This window comes from Monodelphis domestica, chromosome 4, assembly GCF_027887165.1.
Source record: "Monodelphis domestica isolate mMonDom1 chromosome 4, mMonDom1.pri, whole genome shotgun sequence".
NCBI lineage: Eukaryota > Metazoa > Chordata > Mammalia > Didelphimorphia > Didelphidae > Monodelphis > Monodelphis domestica.
In genome coordinates, this window is record NC_077230.1 from 421,117,175 (window position 1) to 421,141,515 (window position 24,341).

Sequence of the window (24,341 nt, forward strand, 5' to 3'; positions counted from 1 at the left end):
AGTAATTCAGTACTGAGGGGTGGGGGGGAACAAGAATTGACTGGAAATATAAAGAGGGCAAGAGACTCAAGGTAAGCACTGTGTGGAGTTGAAGTGGTTCACCAAGGAGTTGAAAATGGGAAGGTAGGAGCACTTAGACAGTGTGGGTGTGATGGCTAATTAAGGAACTGAGAAGGGAAGGGACAGGAGGGGCCAGTGAGGATAAAGAAAGGGTGAAAGAGTAGGGAGGGTGGCTCCATGGACGGAAAGCCAGGCTTGGAGGCAGAAGGATCTAGGATCAAATCTGGCCTCAGATACTTCCTAGATGTGTGACCCTGGGCAAGTCACTTAACCTCAACTAGCCTTAGCCCTTGCCCTTCTGTCTTACCATTAAGTACTTAATATTTACTTACTTACTTACTTAAAATAATACTTACTTAAAATAATACTTACTTACTTATTACTACTAAGACAGAAAGCAAGGGTTCAAAAAAAAAAGAAGAGAGGTAGATTAGTAGAACAGAGGAGACAAGGGGAAAAGGATGGAGTGCAATAATTTTGTATTGATTCTAAGATGCGAGGTAAGGGTTTAAAAAATAGAATTCTTATGTTCAGCAAAGATCCAGGCTACAAAATAAACTCTTAAATATTGACCACATTTTAACATAATAAGAATGAAATCCAAGAAGTAAACAAAATCAAAAAGTAAATCCCATTCCAAATAATAACAAAATGCATCAATTATTTGGAAATCGACCTACCAAAGCAGACAAACTGATGACTGTTTCTTTTCTTTTTTTTTAAAATCCTTACCTTCTGTCTTTGTATAAGTTCTTAGATAGAAGAGTGGCAAGGGCTAAGCAATTAGGTCACACTTGCCAGGGTCACACAGGTAGGAAGTGTCTGAGGCCAGATTTGAACCCTAGTGTTCCCAACTCCAGGTTTGGTACTCTATCCACTGTGCCACTAAGCTGTCCCCAAAACTGAAATAGTTTCAAAGACAAAATCCTTATGAAAGAAATAAAAAACAACTCAAATAATTGACAGAATAGTCAGTGCTCATGGCTAGGACATGCCAACATAGTAAAAACGACAATAACATCCTAGCTAAATGACACTTTAAATTCTATACTAATCAAATGATTAAAGAGGTATTTTACAGAACTCAATAAAATAATTAAATTTATTTGAAAAACAAAAGATGTAGAATATCAAGGAAAATGAGGGAAAAAATTAGGGACTAAGGGAGAAGAGCACTTCAGACCCAAACTGTTTTATAAAGGCAGCAAGCAGTTATCAAAACTATCCTGGGGGGAGGGGGGAGAGGAAAAGAAAATTATCTTTGTCTCCAATGAATAATGTTTGGAAATGACCAAATAAAAGATTGTTTAAAAAAAAACTATCCATCATTCTTTAACAAAAAGAGAGGCAAGACAACTAGACAGCTCAGTGGATAGAGGGCCAGGTCTAATGTCAGTAGGAACTGGGTTCAAATATGGACTTAAGACACTTGACTGTATGACTCTGGGCAAGTCACTTAACCCAACTTCCCACTCTTTTGCTTGGAATCTATACTTAGTATCCACACTAAGACAGAAGGTAAGGATTTTTTTTAAGGGGAGGTGATGATATAAGGGGCAGTGAGGTGGCTTGGTGGATAGAGCACCAGTCCTAAAGTCTGAAGGACTTGGGTTCAATTTTTATTTCAGACACGTCCTAGCAGTATAACTTTGGGAAAGTCACTAAACCTCATTTCCCTAGTCCTTGCCCTTCTGTCTTAGAGTTGTTAATAAGACAAAAAGTAAAGGCTTAAAAAAAGAGAGAGAGGTATTTTAGAACAGAGGAGACAAGGAAGAATCAGAAAAAATGGAAATCATTAATTCAATGTCTGAAGAAGAGGAAAACATGCATTTACTTAGGAAAGAATTTGATCTGATATAAACTGAAAGGACAACTGGAAAGCCTTTTCAAGGAAGAAATTAGACTTAGACTAGAACACCTTTTGCCATATTCCACAATACACTGTAAATGGACACATAACCTTAATATTAAAGAGGAGAGGAGAGAAGACAAGCAGCTCATATATAGCTCTTCCAACTGTGGGCAGGATATATATTCTTAATCAAACAAGGGACAGAAGCAATGACAAAAGAGAAAACAGGTGAGTTTGATGACACAAACCAAAAATTTTCTGCAAAACCATAATTAGTGCACCTAGGATAAAAAAGAAACAAAAGAGAGGAAAAACACCAACTTTGTGTTACATTTTTCTCCTAGACAAGGGTTTAAGAGTCAAGATACAGAAGGAATGAACACATTCTCTCTCTCTCTCTCTCTCTCTCTCTCTCTCTCTCTCTCTCTCTCTCTCTCTCTCTCTCTCTCTCTCTACCTTTCTCTCTACCTTTCTCTCTCTGTCTCTCTGTTTTTGTCTCTCTCTCTCTTTCTCTCTCTCTCTCTTTCTCTGTCTCTCTGTCTGTTTTTCTCTCTCTCTCTCTCTTTCTCTCTCCCTTTCTCTCTCTTTCTCTCTCTGCCTCTCTCTGTCTCTGTTTCTGTCTCTCTCTCTATATATATATATGTATATATAATTATCAAATTCTGTATATATAAATTAATACATACTCTCTATATTAAGTAATGAACATACTCTCTTTAGAGAATGTTAATCATCTACTATATAAATTTATATGTATGCATATATATAAAGAGTATGAAAAAGCCTTGAGGCTTATGGCACATAAAAAGATTCATATTAGAGAGAAGTCAAAAGTGGGAAAGTTTTCATTAAGAATGCAAAGTGGGTGAGACATAAGATGATTCATACCAGATAGAAAGCCCTATAAATGTAATGAATGTGGGAAAGTCTTCCTTCAGCGGTCAAACCGTATTGTATATCAGAAGATTAATCCTGGAAAGAAACTTGATGAAAGTAGTGAATATGGGGAGCTTTTCTCATGGTATTAAACTATGCTGATTATATCCTAGGCAAGAATCTGACCTTCTGCATAACAGGGAAGGGGGAATGGTTCTGCAGATCAGAGGAAAGAGAGAAGTCTGGATGCTTTCTGGGAAAGGAATGGTAATATCTTGTCTTGTCAGGAAAGGAAAGGGGAAAGAAGGGGTGGATCGCAATGGACCTTACAGACAACCTTGTATGAGGTTTGAAGCTGCTGACCAGTGACAAGATAAGGATTCACACTGCATTGAACTCATAGAAATGTAGTGACTATATGCATACTATTACTTTAAAAAAATATTTTATTTTCCCCAATTACATGTAAAAAATTTAACAATGTATATTTTTAATTTTGAGTTTCAAATTCTCTCCCTCTCTCCCAACCTCCCCAAAACAATAAACAATATGATATAGATTTTGCATGTGTAAGCATGTAAAATATTTTTCCAAATTAGTCATTTCCTGAAAAGATCTCAAACCAAAAGAAAACAAAATGAAGAAAGGAACAGAAATACAATGTTTTGGCCTGCATTCAGACTCCATCAGTTCTTTCTCTGGAGGCAGATGCTATTTTTCATCATGAGATTTTGGGATTGTCTTGATTCACTGTATTGCTGAGAATAACTAGGTTATTAACAGTTGTTCATCAAAAAATATTGCTGTTACTATGTAAATGTTCTTCTGGTTCTAGACACTTCACTTTGCATCAGTTCATGCAAGTCTTTCAAATTTTTTATGAAACTGTCCTATTTGTCATTTCTTATAGCACAAAAAGTATTCCATCACCATCATATACCACTTGTTCAGCCATTCCCCAATTGATGGGCATATTTCACTTTCCAGTTCTTTGCCATCTCAAAAAGAGCTGCGATAAAATATTTTTTGTACAAGTAGGTCTTTTCCCATTTTTTGTTGTTGTTGTTTTTTAGCTCTTCAGGATATAGACTTAAGGGTATGCACAGTTCCAAATTGTTCTCTAGAATCACTGGATCAAATCAATCTCCACCAATTGTGCATATGTAGTATTTCTCAGGCACTTTCCCAGATATTCACCTCTTGACTATCCTTCTGACTTTCCATACTTCCAACGCCATACTGCAAATCCAGTTTTAACCTGGAACCTCCTTCACTGCTTGGAATCTCTTTAACTTGGAACAGCCCTTTGCAATGCTGGTCCTTTTCTCTTATTATTAAGTACCTTTTTAGCACTGTATTTTGGTCAGGGGAGCAGAGATCAAATTCAGTCTTCTCCCAGTTGTTCTGACTTTCTAGACTAAAAAAAAAACAACAACACCCAAATATTCCTACATAGAAACCTTCATCTTTTTCATTACCTCTACATTACATCTGTGCATTGCATGCTACCTATTGTCATAGAATGCAAGCTCCTTGAAAACAGGAACTTTCTGTTGGACTATACCTGTATTGTCACTTATTGCCACTAAGTCTGGCAAATAGTATATCCTCAACAAATGTTCCTTACCTTGTCTTGCCTTTGTAACACAATACAAATTTTATTAAACCCTAGAGGATTTAGAGGGGGAAAAACTAGTCAGATTTTAGCTTAATTTTATTATGCTTATGCATTAAATATTTCTACTATACCTAAATTTTTCTTGACTTTTTAACTTTTTTGCTTAATGAATATATTCAAGTATATACATTTAACAAATTTAACTTGCTTTCTGATGTTTGCTTCCTATTGACTTTTTGATGCCTCTTGAGTGCATCCCATGTTCTGGTCTTCAAACGATATTTTTCTCCATGTCCAATGCCCAAGTCTTGCTCTTCCTTACAGGGACCTCTCATTAAGAAAAACTTCTTAAAGGAAATGATTCTTGAACTATTTTCAATGGAATAAAGTATTGAAAGAGATGGATTCGCTACAGTCTGGGCGTGATGGTGGGGGCAGGTGTCTTTTGTACGGGTTTGGATGAACAAGATGATGTGTGTGTGTGTGTGTGTGTGTGTGTTGGGGGGGAGTAATGAGAAAAGAGTCTAGAACAGTGGGTAGATTCCAGAGTGCAATGAATCTAAAGCCAAAACAAGGAGTATTTTTCCTTTTTTTTTACTTAAGCCAACAGGGAGTGCAGTTGAGGAGAGGAATCTGGTCAGATGTTCTTGAGGACTACCAATACTGAGGCTTCCTTTTGGGCAGGAGGAGCCTAGACTCAGGAAGATCAATAAGGAGGCTTATTACAATAGCCTTGGAGAGAGGTGAGGAAGGGCTACAGCAGGATTCCTGGGGTTTGAAGATGAAGGGGAACAGATGAAGGTGCAATTCATTGGAATTGACAAGGAGTAGGAGAAACGTGGCTGACTGGAAAGATAATGATGATGATGCCCTCCGTGGAAATGAGAGTTCTGGAAATGGCAGGGGAGGATCAGGAGGAGGCACGATAATGAGAGTCAGACCCGCTGGGTATGAGGCTTACAATGGGAAATGTTGAAGAGGGAGTTGGAGATTCAGGCCTGGGACTCAGGGGAGAGACGAGGCTACACAGAGAGTCCTTGGAGTCATCGGCATGGAGAAAACAGCAAATCCTGTGGGAGCCAAGGAGATCGCCGTGAGAGAGCAGAGGGCCTGGGACGCCGAGGACAGAAGCCATGGGGAAATCAGATGAGAGGAGGCCTCAGATGAAGATCCAGCAAACAAAAGTGACGTCAGACTTAAAAAAAAAAGATTCAGGAAAGAACCTCCCAAAGGAACCAGAGGGAGAAGAGAACATAGGTTGGAGAGATCGTTCAACACTGGAATAGTTACAAGGCGGTCTAGAAGGATGAAGACTGGGAAAACCATTTGGAATTTATCCAGAAGGAAAAGGAAGCCAGATTGCAAGTGACCAGGAGGTGAGAAGTTGGGCCAGTGAGGGTAGACAGTAACTAGTGTGTATATATATTTTAGGTATTCATTTTCTGCCCTCTCTATTTGTATATAAAATAGTTGTCGGCCCCAAAGGATGGTAGACTTTCAGCATGGATCATTTGATTGGTTGAACTGCATCCCAGGACCTCAAGGAGGGCCTCCGTCACTTAATAAATGCTTATGGACAGGGGGTTGGGGGTGAGTAGCACCTCTGAGCTACGAACAAGTTGAGAAGAAAAAAGTGTGTTTTGTATCTCAGCCCAGTGGGTGATCAGGGTCTAAGCACCAGCCTCCAGCCTGGGCCATTAGCCAGCAGCAGCAGCAGCAGCAGCACCATGACTAGCAATTAATCCCTGCTAGGAGCCAGAAGCTCTACAAGCATCATCTCACTTGACCCTCAGATAACCTCGGGGAAGAGGCGCTCTCATTATCACGCCCATTTTACAAGGGAGGAAAGTGAGGCACAGGTTGCGCCTCTTGTTTCTTTTAAGTCCATTTCCGGCCATGGGTAAGAGGGAGTTGGACTAGGGGACTTCTAAGGGTCTCTCGTATTTTCCTTCTACACTACTAGGAATGGACTGCCCAAGGGGTTGTTTGGTGAATGATCCCTTTTGGTCTCCCACTGGAGGGAGCACAGACTTAGAGCTAGGAGGACCTTCAGCATCTTCTTTCCAAACTCTTCATTTTATAGTTGAAGGAACAAGCACAAAGGAACTACTTGTCTGGGGTAAGACAGGTTACCCCTCCCACCCACTAGCTTCAACTGCTCTCACCTCCTTCCCAGACCAAGGATAGACTGACGCTCCCTGTAGTGCTCTTATTGGGTGCCCTGCCCCAGTCTTTCACAACCATGCAGCTGTGATTGTCCCGGGAAGGGTTCGCTGACCACATGCCTAATCATTCAGGAGGTGATATAGTGAAGGGGAGAGTCCCCAGTTTAGATTCGGAAGGCTTGGGTTCAACACTTAGCTCTGGTACTAATTTTATGCCTTGGGCAAGTCACTTAGGCTCTCTGGGCCTGTTTCCTTGTCTGTAAAATTAATGGGTTGGAATAGATGACAATTAAGGGCCTTGGATCTGTGACAATACAAACCTCAAGCCACTATATTACTGCCAGCTCTGTTCTTTAACTATTATTTCTGTGGATTCTATTTGCTTTCTAAGCACCTTGAAGAGAAATAAAGGACCAAGGATCTCATTCACTTTACCCTCACCTCAGATACCATTGTTCATTCTATACTGGCTCCATCTCTAGCCATTCTCTTAACCAGGGCTGAGAGCAATAGGGATGGAGGCCAGGCAGAATTCAGGCAAGCAAAAGAAAGGGAAACTGTTGACTCCTTGGCCTTTTCCTGTTCTCACCAGGGTGAGATGAGAGCATCTCTCTCTGGCAGCAGAGTCAACAAGAAGCAAAATAGGAAATTGTAAGGGAAGGGTTTTATTTCCATTCTCATTCCCCCTAGATCTAGGGTCTCTTGCATCCCTTCTCTTCCTTTGCCTCCCATTATGCTTGTCCATCAGCTCTTTAGAATGCTTAGGAAAGTCCCTGCACTCAGCCTTCAGAATTCAGTTTCTCAGATTGCCAAAAAAAAGTATGTCTTATCTAAGACACACATTTATTAAGCATTGACCCAGAATCCTGGCAATAATACGACAAGGCTATGCTGGGGGTTGAGGTGTCTCATGGTGACGTGACGAGTCTTGTAGCCTTCAGAGCTGTTGATTCATTGATAAAATGCCTCCTTCAGAGTTACGTGGAAGACTACAATGAAGTCATGGCTGAAGGAGTGTAATTCAAAGTTTTAGAGGAATATAGGGGACAGGGGTAATGCTTACACATTAAAATGATTATATAAGAGAAAGAAAGCTATCACTACACAATTATGCAGGACAGTTCACGTCTGCTTGCCTGGATAGGAAAGGCGCTTAGAGTATTCCAAAATCCCAGTTCTTCATCTTGACATTATAGAGAAGGTACCGAAGCTGCAGGCCTCTGGAGTTCAAAGATCCAAAGGGGGGAGGCCTAATCTCAGGTCAGTGGGTGATCCACAGTAACAGGTTGCCATGAGACTGACCATACCACCAAAAAAGCATAGTAAGGGATGGAGCCCAGCCTTGGCACCAAGACTTGGTTCAGGAATGAAGACCGGAAACATCACTACTCAGAAGAAGAAATTAATCACCATGAAAATGAACCTTTCCTGGAATTTTTCTATTCTATTCCTTTAAGCATTTCCTATGAAAAGAACAGAGCAGAGGAGCAACTTTGAAATACAAACATCAGTCAAGAGAAACCTAGAAATCTAAGTTTATCCCTACAATGGCAAGGAGCTGTAGGATGATGTAATGCTAACATTTCAAGGAAGAAAGATCAGTCCCTTGACAACTTTCATGTGTCCAGAGGGTATTGGGGGAGTTATATATAATCCTAACAGCAGACTCTGAGGGCAGATTGTCTCGGTTTCTCTGTTCTAAGCTTCTTGAGCAAAATAAGAGCTGGAAGGTAAAAAGACAACACAGCAATAGAAAAGGAGGAAGAAACAAGAGGGTCTTATTTTTTCTCATCATTGGGGGACACGGGGAGAGTACAGAATGGAGAAAAAGAATGGGGAAGAGACATAGGAATCCTTATTCATTCTGAAAAGCTGAGAGAAGAGATTCAGACACAAATTTTGGTGGGAAAATATATCCAACTAGATAAATAGGGAAATGGGAATAATAAAAGGTAGTATAATAGTAGGAAGGAACCATTAAACATCACAATGGACTTCTTGATTGAGAAGTGGACAGAGGATGGAGATGAGGGGAAAGAACAAAAAGAAATAACTTAAAAGTCATCGAGTAATTGAATATAATTTTATTATGGTCCGTAAAAGAGGCTTTTCCACAATTGTTGTTTTAATGCCCTAATACATGATCAATTTTTTTGTGATGAGATCATGCAGAGCTATGAAATTTTCCATTTTTTTCTGTTGGGGAATATATTCAATATTGATATCAATTCATTGTTTATGCTACATTTCAGCAAAATGTAGTTTCATTGCTTATCTCTTTTAGTTACATTTATTTTTGCTGTTCCTTTTTCTGAGAGGATAACTATCTGCATTTTCCTAGTTCAGCTGAAGTATAATGGATGATGCTCCAATCCATTATTTGAACTCTGTGCATCTGTTTCAAGTATTTCTTGTAACCATAGTTTTGAATTCTGTTGTCTAATCAAGCTGCTACACTTTTCCATTTTAAGGGTGAATTTAGTCCATACATATACCATTAAAATCCTTAATTGTATATTTCTCTACAATCTATTTTCTACTTTTTCTTCTCTTTATTTTCTTCCTCTTTGAGTCTGTTTTACTTTTGACTAATCCTCCCTTTATTAGTCCTTTCTCCAATTCCTCTCTTCCTGAATGGGCAAAATTAATTTCTTTACAATTACATTTATGTATCCTTCATTTCTTTGCCAAGTTCAGATGACAGTGATTTTAAAGTATCACATTCCTCCCTCCCCCTTGATCATTCTGGAAACCATAATTATGTGAGATTAATTTTCAGCATTCTTCCTTTCCCTTCCCTTTCTTCCTCCTATTTTGTATTACCTGGTGTTCCCTTTCTATTCTTCTTTGAAGTGCATCAAAATACAAAAATATTTTTTAAATTCCCAGGTTTTCTGTGTAATTAGATTCCCTCTATGACCTGAGATGATTACAAAATTTGGAAAGGATCCATGTTTCATCTTCTCATAAAAGAATGCAAATGGTTCATTCATGTTTCATAATTGATAAGTCATATTTACCTTCTAAAAACATATGTCTCTCTTTTCTAAGCTATAATTATTTTGGAAACTAGTGTTCTAAATTTCACAACCATAAAACATCATTGGTATTAAAAAGTTATCTCTAATTAAGAAATGCCTTCTACAGTGTTTCCATGAGGTGAATGACAAATTTTCATCATAAAACATCCTAATACTTTGGGACAACTCTAACTGTATTCAGTTCTTAGATCAGTAATTTTCCATCACAAGAAATAAAAGTTTTTTCATTCTTCCATACTGTATTATCTGCCAGAGGAAGCATTCCCAAACTCATTACATTAAAATAAGGCTATTTTCCAGGATGAACACATGTTTAAAATCACAAGGTCTTCAAGTACTCCTCTTATTTATAAAGTCTTCATATTTCCAGTATTAACTATGTAATATATTTAAGGGCTGACCTCTGGATAAAAGCTTTCCTTAAATTGATATGGTCTTATTAAACTGATAAGACTGAACTGGATGTAGTATGAATTTTCTGTTGTACAATAAGGCTTATTAAATAGCGAATGTTTGCCCACATCCTTTATACTTGTATATTCCCTCCATTATATGTCCTCTTATGTAAGATCAGTAATAACTTTCTCAGAGAGATTTTCCTACATGCATGACATTTATGTGGCTTCTGATGTCAGATCATGTTAAATTGGTGACTGAAACCTCTTCCACGTGCGTTACATTTAGTCTTCTCTTCAGTATGAATTATTTGTTGCTTAATAAGAATTTAACTTAGGAAAGGCTTTCCAGCATTCACTACATTTATAAAGTTCTCTTGAGTATGAAATTTCTAATGTTTATTTAATTTTGACATCGTAATGAAGGCTTTCCCTCACTTCTCACATTTATAAGACTTTGATCCATTATGAATCTCTCATATTTAGGTTGAATTTTTAGGGAAGGCCTCCCCACATTCACTAAAATTATATGGTTTGTCTCTAGTATGAATAATCTGATGAGAAATATGATTTCTGACTGAAAGATTTCCCAACACTCAACATCTTTGTAAGGCTTTTTTCCAATATGAATCTTCTGATGTATATTAAAATCTGAAATCTCACTGAAGACATTTCCATATTCCTCATATTTATAAGGCATATCTCTGATATGAATTATCTGGTGTTCAATACAGTTTGAGGATTGAGCAATTTATTGCATGTATAAGGCTTCTCTCCAGAATGAACACTCTGATGCCTAACCAGGGTTGAACTTCTGTTGAAGATTTTTCCACACTCATCACATTTATAAGGCTTCTCTCCAGTATGAATTCTCTGGTGCCTAACAAGGGTTGAACTTTGGTAGAAGGCTTTGCCACACTCGTTACATTTATAGGACTTTTCTCCACTATGAATCACCTGATGTCTATTAAGATCTGACATCCCAGTGAAGGCTTTCCCACATTCTTCACATTTATATGGCTTCTCTCCAGTATGAATTCTACGGTGTCTGGAAAGGGTTGAGCTCCGACTGAAAGCCTTCCCACACTCATTACATTGAAAGGGCTTCTCTCCAGTATGAATTCTCTGGTGTTCAATAAGGTTTGAAGATTGAGGAAAGGCTTTCCCACATTCATTACATTTATATGTCTTCTCTCCAGTATGGATCCTATGATGTCTGGAAAGGGTTGTGCGATGAACAAAGGCTTTCCCACACTCATTACAATTATAAGACTTCTCTCCAGTATGACTTCCCTGGTGTTCAATAAGTTCTGAAGAGTGAGGAAAGGCTTTCCCACATTCACTACATTTATAAGGCTTCTCTCCAGTATGAATTCTTTGGTGCCTAAAAAAGGTTGAACTTCTGTTGAAGGTTTTCCCACACTCCTCACATTTATAAGGCTTTTCTCCAGTATGAATTCTCTGATGTTCAATAAGATGTGAGGATTGAAGAAAGACTTTTCCACATTCTCTACATATATAAGGCTTCTCTTCAGAATGAATTCCCTGGTGTTCAATAAGGAGTGAAGAATGAGGAAAAGTTTTTCCACATTCACTACACTCATAAGTCTTCCCTCCAGAATGAACACTCTGGTGCCTAACAAGGGTTGAATTTCTGTTGAAGGTTTTCCCACACTCCTCACATTTAAAAGGCTTTTGTCCAGTATGAATTTTGTGGTGCCTACAAAGGGTGGAACTCCTATTGAAGGTTTTCCCACACTCCTCACATTTATAAGGCTTATCTTCAGTATGAATAATATAGTGTCTGTTAAGGGTTGAGTGATGATGGAAAGCTTTCCCACATTCATTACATTTAAAAGGCATCTCTCTAGTATGAGTTCTCTGGTGTTCAATAAGTTGTGAAGAGTAAGGAAAGGCCTTCCCACACTCCTCACATTTATGAGACTTCTCTCCTGTATGAATCATCTGATGAACATTAAGATCTGCCATCTCAATGGAGGTTTTCCCACACTCCTCACATTTATAAGGCTTGTCTCCAATATGAATTCTATGATGTTTGAAAAGGTTTGAACCCTGATTGAAGACTATCCCAAACTCATTACATTTATAAGGCTTCTTTCCAGTATGAATCTTCTGATTCTTCCTTTAGATTGTTCCCTTTTGAAGATACCTCTGAGGTCTTTATGCTAGGCTCCAAATCTGTAAAAGAGTAATAAAAATTACAAATGTCTCCAGCTTTGAGCTATGAGAAGGAAAATTAGGGATGTTGTAATGCAAATGAAAATGGTACCCAAAGAAAAGTAGCACATGATATAACCATTTTCTGAAACCTTTTGATTGTCTCAAGAAATATGGAGAAAAATATTTTTCCTGGTCTCATAACCCTTTCCAGACTTCTCCCTGTTAGAAAGAATGTAGAAGGCCAAGAACACAGACCTTTCCTAGGGAAAAAAGGGTCAAAGGAGGGTATTAATTCTTGAACAAAGGTTATCTTATATCTTTAAAAAAAAGCACTGCATTTGCCATCCTCTCAAAGAATATGCACTACCTAGAATTATTGCCCTTGTCTCCATCCAAAAGAAAATAAGTTATTGATCACAGGGAAGAGGTCTTCTTGATGCTATAAGAAATCCAGAACACTTAAAGGGATTGGCCACTTTAAACCAGCTTCAATGTAAGACTCCTACAGGACTACTTTTCAACTCTGGGTCAGTGACCTTCTCACCACAGTATTGGGTCCTTATCATTCTGACCTCAATCTCTTTTACTGGTGAGTTCCTCCTCAGAGCCTCCATTTGAATTATGTAGAATTTAAGTTAATGAGATTCTAATTACACAATTAGAACCCACACTAACCATGATACCTTCAATCCTGTACATGCCCATGTACTCTACTTTCTCCCCAATACTGACTCTTTCCCTCAAAATGCTTCCTAGCTATGGGACTCTGGGCAAGTCACATAACCCCAATTACTTGGCCCTTATAGCTCTTCTGCCTTGGAACCAATAATTGTATGGATTCTGAGACAGAAGGTAAGGGTTTTAAAAAAAGAAAGACAAGGCACAAAAATCCAATGAAGAAAAGAGTTCCATGAAAAACAGAATTGATCAAATGATCAAAAAAGGAGGTTCAGAAGGTCTCAGAAGAAAAAATTTTTGTTAGAATTGGGCAATAGAAGGTAATAACTTCTTGAGACATTAAGAAACAATAAAAAATGAAAAGAATGAAAATATGAAATATCTCATAGAAAAAACAATTGACCTGGAAAATAGATCCAGGAGAGACAATCTAAGAATTACTGGACTACCTGAAAGTCATGATCAAAAAATTATCAAAGAAAACTGCCTCAACATTCTTGAACAAGAAGGCAAAATAGAAACCAAAAGAATCCATAGACCACCCCTACAATAAATACTCAAATGACGATTCCCAGGAATACTATAGCTAAATTCAAGTGATCCCAGGCCAAAGAGAAAATATTGTAAGCATCCAGAAAGAAACAATTCAAATATCATGGAGCTACTTGGAATGTGATATTCTGAAAGGCAAAGGAACTGGGTTTACGATAAAAAATCATCAACCCATCAAAACTGACTATATTCTTTCAGGGGAAAATAGTAATTTAATAAAATAGATTTCCAAGCATTCTTTTTTTAAAAAAACCCTTACCTTCTATCTTAGAATCAATACTGTATATTGGTTTCAAGGCAGAAGAGTGGTAAGGGCTAGGCAATGGGGGTTAAGTGACTTGCCCAAAGTCACACAGCTAGGAAGCATCTGAGGCCAGATTTGAACCTAGGATTTCCTGTCTCTAGGTCTGGCTCTCATTCCACTGAGCAACCTAATGATCCATACCTCCCACCCCCACCCTGCCACTCTCAAAAATTCTTGAAAAGACCAACCCTAACCCAAAAATTTGATGTCCCAATACAAGATTGAAGGGAAGAACATAAATAAGAATAAATAAGAAAGAGAAAATTTAAGGGATTCAAGGTCAAATTGTTTATATTGCTCCATGGAAAGATGATATTTGTACTTCAAATTTTTATCATTATCATAGTAGGGAGAAGAGGTATACATAAATAGAGGATATGGGAGTAACCTCTTTAGGATGACAAACAAAAAAAATCAAGGGGTGAAAAGAGGATTGCATTGAGAGAAAAGGGAAGAGAGAGGTAAAATGAGATAAATTGTATCATCTAAAGAGGTGCAGAAAAAAATTATCACAGTGGAAGGTAGGATGATGATAGTGTCAGGCAATACTTACGCCTTACTCTCACTGGATTTGGCTCATTGAAGGAATAACAACCAGACATTGGGAATATTGAAACCTATCTTACTTTATAAAGAAGTAGAAGGGGAATAGAAAGGTGATGATGGGGAGGAAAGTAATATAAGGACGGGGGAATCTGGAGAGGTGATTAAAAGTACGAGGGGAATACAAAAGGAGGTGGTGGGGAGGGAAGTAACATAAGGGAAGGGGAATGGAGGTTGATTAAAAGCATAACACTTGTGTGGAAGAACAGAACAAAAGGAGAAAATGCAGGATTAAAAGGGGTATAACCACAAAAATGTGGGTTTCCAAGACACTGAATTGCCAAAACTGTAAAGGTTTCGGTCAAACTGTAAAGATAAATTTTAGTGTCTTGATTTAAATAAAAAAATAAGTGGTCGCCATGGAAAAATTCCCAAATATGAAAATACCCAAGTCAGCTGGGTTTATGGAGATTTTAATTAATACAAATGAAGGAATTAAGGGAAGGGGGAGAGAGAGAACAGGAAATAGTAGAAAGGGCCTAGGCCAAATGGTCTAGGCTTGAGCCTTAAGGGAGAGAGAGTCAGTCTTTATCACTCACCACAAGATCGTTCCAAGCAAGCTCCAGTCCTTCACTGAAATCCTCAACTCCTGAACTGAGTTCAGAGACGCAGCTCTGAACTCCTCCAATTCAGTTTCCAAACTGAACTACCTCCAAAATGAACTGAATTCTCCTTTTAAAGAAATTTTCTCTTATGTCACCTCCCCTCAATTTTCACATCTACCAATCACAGTAGATGCTTTCCCCCAGAACTGCCTATTCTTAGTTCTCACCACTCTTTAGTTCTCACCTCCTCTGGGTAGACTAAAACTTCACACCTCTTTTGTTAAGCTTGCCTTTTGTAAGTTGCTTGATCTTTTAGTGATTAATTTAACCTTTATAGGTACTTAGCACCCTTTTGTATTAGATCTAAAAATAGACCCACCTAACTTAGGGTTTTTGCTTCACTATAAGTATGACTTGGGGACTTTCATTGTTCAATCAGGAATTTGCAACTTTATCTTCCCCTAAGGCACTGTCTGAGCAGGGTGGAATAATTTTAAAGTTCTCAATACATTCCTAATCAAGTACCTCCATTGTTACAATAGGGAAATAGCTTAACCAAATCTTCTAAGGTATAGTCTGAGCAATTTTAAGATTCACAGGGGAAAACAAGATAGAGAGGAATACACAGATGGGAATCATAACTGTGACTGTAAATGGGATGAACTCACCCATAAAATGGAAGCAGATAGCAGAGTGGATTAAAAATCAGAATCCTACAATGTTATTTATAAGAAACACATCTGAGGCAGGTAGACACACACAGATTAAAGGTATGGGGATGGAGCAGAATCCATTGGATAAAAGGTAGTACAGGCAATGATGTAATGTTAATACTTAATATATATGCACCAAATGGTATAGCCTTCAAATTTTTAAGGGAGAAACTAAATAAGCTTAAGGAGGAAATAGACAGTAAAACTATACTTGGGGGGAGGAGGTCTGGGGGGCACAGTTTAAGACCTCAACTGTCTCCTCTCAGAACTAGATAAATCTAAGCAAAAAATAAAAAAAGAAAGAAGTAAAAGAAGTGAATGAAATTTTAGAAAAGTTAGATTTAATAGATTTCTAGAAAAAACTGAATGGGAATAAAAAGGAATATACCTTTTTTCAGCAATATCTGGTACATATATACATATATATATATACATATATATACATATATATATATACATATATATATATATATATAAACTAAAGAATCTAATTCTTCAAAAGGGCTGGGTCAAAGAACAAATTCTAGAAAGAATCAATGATTTCATTAAAGAGAATGACAATTAGGATATAACATATCAAAATTTATGGCATGCAGCCAAAGCAATGCTTAGGGGAAATTTTATATCTCTGAATGTTTATGTCCATGAAAAGGAGGGGGGAAAAACAGATGAATTTAGCATGCAACTAAAAAAATAGAAAAAGAACAAATTTAAAATCCTCAATTAAAGACTAAATTTAGAAATCCTAAAAGTCAAAGGAGAAATTAATAAAACTGAAAATAAGAGAACTATTGAACTAATAAGACTAGGAGTTAGTTTCACAATAAATAAATAAAATATAGCATTGGTTGATTAGATTTAAAAAAGGAAAGAAGAAAGTCAAATTACCATTTTCAAAAATGAAAAGGGTGAATTTACTTCCAATGAAGAGGAAATTAAAGCATTAATTAGGAGTTATTTGGCTTAATTTTATTACAATGAATATGCCAATCTACATGAAGGGGATGAATATTTATAAAAATATAAATTGCTTATATTAACAAAAGAGGAAATAGAATACTTAAATAACATCATCTCAGAAAAAGAAATTGAGCAAGCCATCAATAAACTCACTAAGAAAAAATCCACAGGGCCAGATAAATTCACAAGTTAATTTTTATCAAACATTTAAAGAATAATTAATCTCAATAGTATATAAACAATGCTCAATAAGGAAAGAAGGAGCCCTACCAAATTCTTTTTATGACACAAATGTGATGCTGATACCTAAGCCAGGAAGACCAAAAACAGAAAAAGAAAATTATAGTCCAAAGTCCTTAATGAATATTGATGAAAAAATCTTAAATAAAATTCTAGCAAAGAGACTAAAGCAATATATCAAGAGGATTATTCATTATGACCAGGTGGGATTTATACAAAGAATGCAAAGCTGATTTAATATTAGGAAAATTATTGGCATAATTGATCATATCAATAACCAAACTAACAGAAATCACATAATTATCTCAATAGATGCAGAAAACCTTTGACAAAATATAACACCCATTCCTAATAAAAATACTAGAAAGCATAGGAATAAATGGACCTTTCCTTAAAATAATAAATACTATCTGTCTAAAACTATCAGTAAATATCATCTGCAATGGAGATAAGTTAGAAGCCTTCCCAATAAAATTAAGAGTGAAGCAAGTATGTCCATTATCATCACTATAATTTAATTGTACTAGAAATGTTAGCTATAGCAGTAAGAAAAGAAAAAGAAATTGAAGGAGTTAAAGTAGGCAATGAGGAAACTAAATATCACCCTCTGTAGATGATATGATGATACACTTAAGGGAATCCTAGAGAATCAACTAAACAACAAGTTGAAATAATAACTTTTTAGCAAAGTTGCAGGATACAAAATAAACCCATAGAACTCATCAGCATTTTTATATATTTCCAACAAAGTCCAGCAGCAAGAGTTAGAAAGAGAAATTCCATTTAAAATAACTAGACAATAGAAAATACTTGGGAACTTATTTTCCAAGACAAACACAAGAATTATATGAACACAAACACTTTTCACATAAATAAAATTAAATCTAAACAACTGGAAAAAAAACATTAAATGCTCATAGGTAGGCTGAACAAATATAATAAAAATATCAATTTTACCTAAATTAATTTATAGTGAGTGACATACCCATCAAATCACCAAATTTAGAGAACTAGAAAAAAATAACAAAGTTCATCTGGAAGGACCAAAGATCAAGAATATCAAGGGAATGAATGAAAAAAATGTGAAGGATGCTGGTCTAGGAGTACTAGATCTTAAACTGTACTATAAAGTAGTAATCATCAAAACAATCTGGTACTGACTAAGAAATAGAATTGGTACATCAATGGAATAGAGTAGGAGTAAATGACCTTAACAATCTAGCATTTGATAAACCCAAAGATCCTAGCTTTGGGGATAAGAACTCACTGTTTGACAAAAATTGCTGGGAAATCTGGAAAACAATATGGCAAAATTTGGGTATATATATCAATATCTCACACTCTATACTAAGATAAGGTCAAAATGAGTATATGATTTAGACATAAAAGGTGATATTATAAGCAAATTAAAGAAACATTGAATAGTTTACCTGTCGTATCTATGAAGAAGAAAAGAATTGATGACCAAACAAGAGATTAGAGAACATCACAAAATGTAAAGTGAATAATTTTGACTATATTAAATTTTAAAGCTTTTGTACAAATAAAACCAATGTAACCAAGATTAGAAGGGAAACAAAGTGAGAAAAAAATTATAACAAATTTCTCAGAAAAAGGTCTCATTTCTTAAAAATGTAGAGAACGAAGTCAAATTTATAAGAATACAAGTTATTCTCATTGACGATCAAAGGATATGAATAAGCAGTTTTCAGATGAAGAAATCAAAGCTATCAACACTTATATGAAAAAGTGTTCTAAATCCCTCTTTATTGGAGAAATGCAAATTAAAACGGTTCTGAGTACCATCTCACACCTATCAGTTTGGTCAATATGGCAAAAAAGGAAAGTGATAAATGTTAGAAGGGATGTGACAAAATTGAGACACTAATGCTGTGAACTTAGGCAACCATTCTTGATGGAGGGCAATTTGGAACTATGCCCAAAGGGCTATAAAACTGCATAGCCTTTGATACTGTAATACTACACTAGATCTGTAAGACAAAAAAAATTTTTTTTAAAGAGGGGAGTGATCAACTTTATGCCTCCATGAACTGATGAGTAAAATAAGCAGAATTAGGAGAACATTGTACCCAGTTAACAGCAAAACTGTATAATGATCAACTGTGAAAGACTCAAGCTACCCTCAGCAATATGATAATATAGAACAGTTTTGAAGGACTTGTACCAGAGAATGCTATCCACTTTCTGAGAAAGAACTGGTGGAGTCAGAATGCAGATCAAAGCATGGTATTTTTCACGTTAGTTTGTATTTTTATTTTGGGGTGCTGGGTTTAGAAAAGGATTCTCTTACGAAAATGAACAATCTAGAAATATGTTTTGCATGATAATACAAGATCAAATTGTTTGCTAGCTCTGTGATGGGGGAATAAATGGAAGGAAGGAGACAATTTGGATCATATAATTTTGGAAAACATTTGGAAATTTGTTATTCTATGTAACTGGTAAAAAAAATATTAGAATGAAGGATTGACTCTTGTTTGGGCATGTTAACTCAAATTATGTTTTTCTTGCTTTTCTCTCTTTAAAATTTTTATTTATTTCTTAGCATTCTTTTCTTTTTTTTATTCTTTTTAAATTCTGAGTTTTGATTTCTTTTCTTCCTTCCCATCCTTCCCTCTCCCACTAAGAATGCAAGCAATATGATATCAATTATACATGTGAAATAATGCAAAACATTTCCATGTGTCCTATGAACTCTCTTGGATCACTGTATTGATCAGAGTAGCCAAGTCATCCACAGACAATATTGTATAATATTGCTGCTATTATACACACTCTTCTGATTCTGCTCATTTCATTTTGCATAAGTTCATATTGACTTTGTCATGTTTTTTTGAAACCAGTCCCCTCATTTTAATTTCACAATAATACTTCATCATAATATGCCATAAACGTATTTAGCCATTCCCCATTGATGAGCATCTTCTCAATTTATAATTTTTTGCCACCAAAAAAGAGCTTCTATAATTTTGTACATATGGGTCCTTTTAAAAAAAATCACTTTGGGGTATAGACCTACCTGAAAGTGTTTTTGCTGGGTCAAAAAGTGTGAACAATTTCATAAGCCCTTCACACACTGCTCAAAATTGTTCTCCAGAATGGTTGAAGGCATTCATGACTATACTAACGAGGCATTAATGTACCTATTTTCTACTGTCCCCTTTAGCATTTGTCATTTCTATTATATGTGAGGTAGTATCTCAGAGTTGTCTTAATTTGCATCTCTCTATTCAATAGTGATTTAGAGCATCTTTTGATATGACTATAGACAGTTTTCATTTCTTCTGAACACTGCTTGTTCATAACCTTTGACCATTTAACTAGAGCAGTGATGGTGAACTTTTTAGAGATTGAGTGCCCCAACTGCAACCCTCATGCCTCTGGTGAGGAGGCATTCCCTTAACCTGGGTGGGAGAGTGGGGGAAGAAGTGCTCCCATTGGGCTACTGGGCAGAGGGACGGGTCATGTGATAAATACCCTCAGGAATGGTAGAGAGGGAGAGGGGAGCAGCCCCTCTGGTACACATGTCATAGGTTCACCTGCACAGCATTAGGGAATGGCTCTCATTTGTATAAAATGAATTCAGTTTTCTATATATTTCAGAAACAAGTCCTTTATTAGAGAAACTTGGTTGTAAGATTTTTTCAATATTACTTCTCCAACAGGAGCAGCTGGGTAGCTCAGTGGATTGAGAGTCAGGCCTAGAGATTGGAGGTCCTAGGTTCAAATCTAGCCTTAGACACTTCCCAGTCGTGTGACGCTGGACAAGTCACTTAACCCCCATTGCCTAGCTCTTACCACTCTTCTATCTTAGGACCAATACACAGTATTGATTCCAAGACGGAAGGTAAGGGTTTAAAAAAAAAAATTACGTCACCACCTATGGTATATTTTAGCAAAATGTAGACAATCCTGGTACCATCTCTTGTAAAAACATATTATTGAATTCTAATTTCTAATCCAATCACTTCTTGATCTTTTGGCTAAGATTAAGTGCAGTATTTAATTTCTAATCCATTCTACTTTCCTCTTCCCTTTCATGGATGAGCTTATCCCATTACCTTAGATATACTTTTATTCTATTTTTTTGCATTATGCCTCCTCAAAAGTCTGTTTTATTCCTGATCATTGTCTTTTTTAATATCATCCTTCTGTCAATATCTTTTAAACCCTTCCTCTCATATTTCTCTGTTGGGAAAGGTAGGTTTCTATATACCCAGCTGAGTATGTATATATATTCTTATCTGTTTGAACCAATTTCAATGACAATGAATTTCAAGTATTCCTTGCCAATCGCCACCCATTTTTCTCTCTACAGTTAAAGCTCTTCCTTGCCTAACTCTTTTATGTGAGAAAATTTCTGCCTTTTCAGTGTCTGATATTTCTACCTTCTATGATTTCTCTCCCAAAGAGAAGCTACACCCTCCAAAGTTACCAATGGTCTCTTAATTGACAAATCTTAAGCCATTCTTCTCAGTAGTCATTCTTGACTTCTTTGTAGCATTTGGGGTAGTGAAATGTACCCTCAGTTCAGGGTAAATGTACACTCTCTCCTCTTGGGATTTTTGTGATTCCATTCTCTCCTGGATTTATTTGGATCTAGCAAACCACTTTTCAGGAGCAGTAACAAAGTAGTCCTATGAATAGACCAATAAGCCCAAAGTGGAGAAGACCTGAGTTTAAACCTGTCCTCAGACACCTATAACTATATGAAACCCAGGGCAAAACACTTAACCTCTGCCTCAGTTGTCATATGTGTATATAGGGACCATAATGGCACCCGTCTCCTTGGGCTGAGATAATATCTGTAAAGGGTTTGCTTATCACATTCCCTGGAACATTAATTGTTCCCTTTCATCATTTCTTCCCTTCAGTATTTTTAGTGAATTTTCACTAATGGAATGAAAACTCAATATGGCTATCCCTCAGGGTTCTTTTCAAGGTCCTCCTTCCTTTTTTTTTCTTTTTAAATTATACTCTGTCCCATAGGAGCCCCATTATGTAACCTGGCCACCAAAAAATTCTGTTGATCACTTTGCTGATCCAGCACCTTACTTAATTATCAAATGCACAAGTCACTGGGGTGTCTGTTCACCAAGAGAAAATGTCCTGAGAGTCCCTGGGACAGAATGATTGTGACAAATATCCTACACTATGTTTCCTCTGGGGACCTTTCTCCACATTTCTGTCCCTTGGGTACCTTGAGATCCACAAGTTGATGATGCAAAGGTAGGAGGAATCCCCAGAGACTGGAGAAGAAACCACGTTTATAAGTTTCTCATGGAAAACTGGCTAGATGATAATACCACCCTATCCCAGAGTTCCAAGCAGAAGGTCTTTCATACACAGAAAGTACCAAAGAAGTGTCATTTATAGTCAACTGACCTTGTGATTTTGGGAAAGACCCTGAAATGTTGTGAACTTTTCTCTATTCTTTACATGAAAATAAGGACATCTTTCTCCATGGTACTCTGATCACACAGTTGTTACTTTGACTAAAAGAAGGGAAATATTTGGCAAAACTTGTCTTATAAATAGATCAGATATTATTTTTCTTAATAGGAACAATGGCCTTTGTGGCCAAAGTGCCACAAAGTAGACTAAGAACTTAGCAAATACAAATATATTTGTATAGATATATATTTTTTAAAATATGGATATCCATATCAATATTTCATAGACAGAAATATATCTACATATGACTATATTTCACTCAAAAGTCAGCCTTGTCTGAAACATCTTTTTAACTCTAAACTCACTCTACATCAAAATAATTTCTAGCTTACTGTAAGGGTTAAATTAGGAGTTTTGACAAAATAAGAGAGCAGTTTTTAATAATTTAAGTTTTAATTAGAATATAATAGTTGTAAATTAATATTATCCCTTTAAGCCAAAGAAAAGAAAACTTCTAGAAGCTTTTAACAATTAACAATTTAGTTTATTTAAAATAGATAGTAAAAGAATATGGTCAAACAAATATTGTAAAGGAGAGAAATATAGGAAAGAAGCAGAGAAAGAAAATTTCCTAATGTCTATACTAGTTATCCTATAATTACTATCTAAAACTGCCTATATCTACTTATAACTAACCCACAAAGTTCCAACCCAATCCAGCCCAATCAAAACCAACCCAATCAGTGTTTAATCCAACCCCAATTATGTCTGTCAATAAAGACCAGCTACTTCCCAATCCAGAAAAGATCCAAAAGTCCTAAAGGCTAAAGCCAAAAAGCCCTCTCAGTAAGCTCAGGCTCACCTTTATATTCCAGCAACTAAAGGCCAACCACCAACCCAACACACTCCCAGCAGCCAACTTCCCTGCAACTGCCAGTCAACCAACTGAGGCTGGCAGCCTTTTATCCCCTTCTTCTACCTCAGTTCTTGTCTCTGTGGTTACTCCTTCTTGTATCCATGGTTTCTACTTCCTGTCACTGTGGGATGGTTAATCTCTACACATCTCTATGGTAAGAGGACCTCCAGGTTATCTGTTCAATTAAAAAAAGGAATAAAGAATTCCTTTTCACACTGACAGAAAATCCTTCACACTGCCCTGGTCTACCCCAATCCTTTCTTCAGACATACCCCATAAACCCAAGAATATTTGTTTTATAATAATCTTGAACAAAATATAATGTTAAAGTATATTTCAGGAAGAAGTACAACCAAGATAGCAAACAAGCTGAACACTCTTAAATGCCCTCCAAACAACTTTAAAATAATACCTTACATCAGATTTTGGAGCATCAGAGTCAAGGAAAGGTCAGGGTGAGACTTTTTTCCAGCCTAAGACAATTTAAGAGGTAAGCCAGAGAGGTCTGTTACACTGGGGAAGGAGGCATCAGCAGCAGGACTTGGAGGTAGCAGTGATAGGAACAGCCTCAGGGGGGTAACAAAGAGACAGTAAGAGAGTCAGACAACTGGTCGGAAAGAGATTTTTTTCCTTGAAATTTTTTATTTAATTAATTAACTAATTAAATTAATCAACTGATTCATGGTTACATGATTCATGTTCTTTCTTACCCCTCCTCCCACACCCCTCCCATAGCCAATGAGCAACTTCACTGGGTTTTACATGTGTCATTGATCAAGACCTATTTCCATATTATTAATATTTGCATTAGGGTGATCCTTTAGAGTCTACATCCCCAATCAAATCCTCATTGACCCATGTGATCAGGCAGTTGTTTTTCTTCTGTGTTTCTACTTTGGAAAGAGATTATGGGAGAACCTCTTATTAACAATGGGTGCAGCTAGCACTGACTGACAGTTCTATCACCCATACAAAGCTCTGGATCTCATTTCAAAGAAAGAGAGCTATGCTTGTCGTTGGTCAAAAGGAAACTGGTTACAGTTCCTAGGCAAGGAGGGACATTAATACTTATAGTTGCAGGAAAACAGGAAATCTTGTCATAGCTTCAGGTCCAAGCAAAGAACTAGTACTTGTGGCTTCAGGGGCCCAGCAGCCCCTTCTGGTTAAAGACCAGAAAACAGAGTAGGAGAATAGCGACCATAACTGTTCCCACATTATACCATCTTG

The 24,341-nt window shown here is 36.7% G+C and overlaps 2 protein-coding genes across 2 annotated transcripts in view; both read right to left on the minus strand.

Annotated features, from left to right (window-relative positions):
* Nucleotides 1-24,341, minus strand: part of LOC130453945 (zinc finger protein 501-like) — a 110,520-nt gene that overhangs the window by 77,826 nt on the left and 8,353 nt on the right. The gene's annotated exons all lie outside the window — the stretch shown is intronic.
* Nucleotides 8,641-24,341, minus strand: part of LOC100010077 (zinc finger protein 665-like) — a 131,891-nt gene continuing 116,190 nt past the window's right edge. The window contains exon 3 of the mRNA XM_056796286.1: nt 8,641-12,206. Within this exon, the coding sequence (XP_056652264.1) occupies nt 10,722-11,996 (1,275 nt within the window). The 5' untranslated portion in view covers nt 11,997-12,206 and the 3' untranslated portion in view covers nt 8,641-10,721. The remainder of the gene's footprint in view (nt 12,207-24,341) is intronic.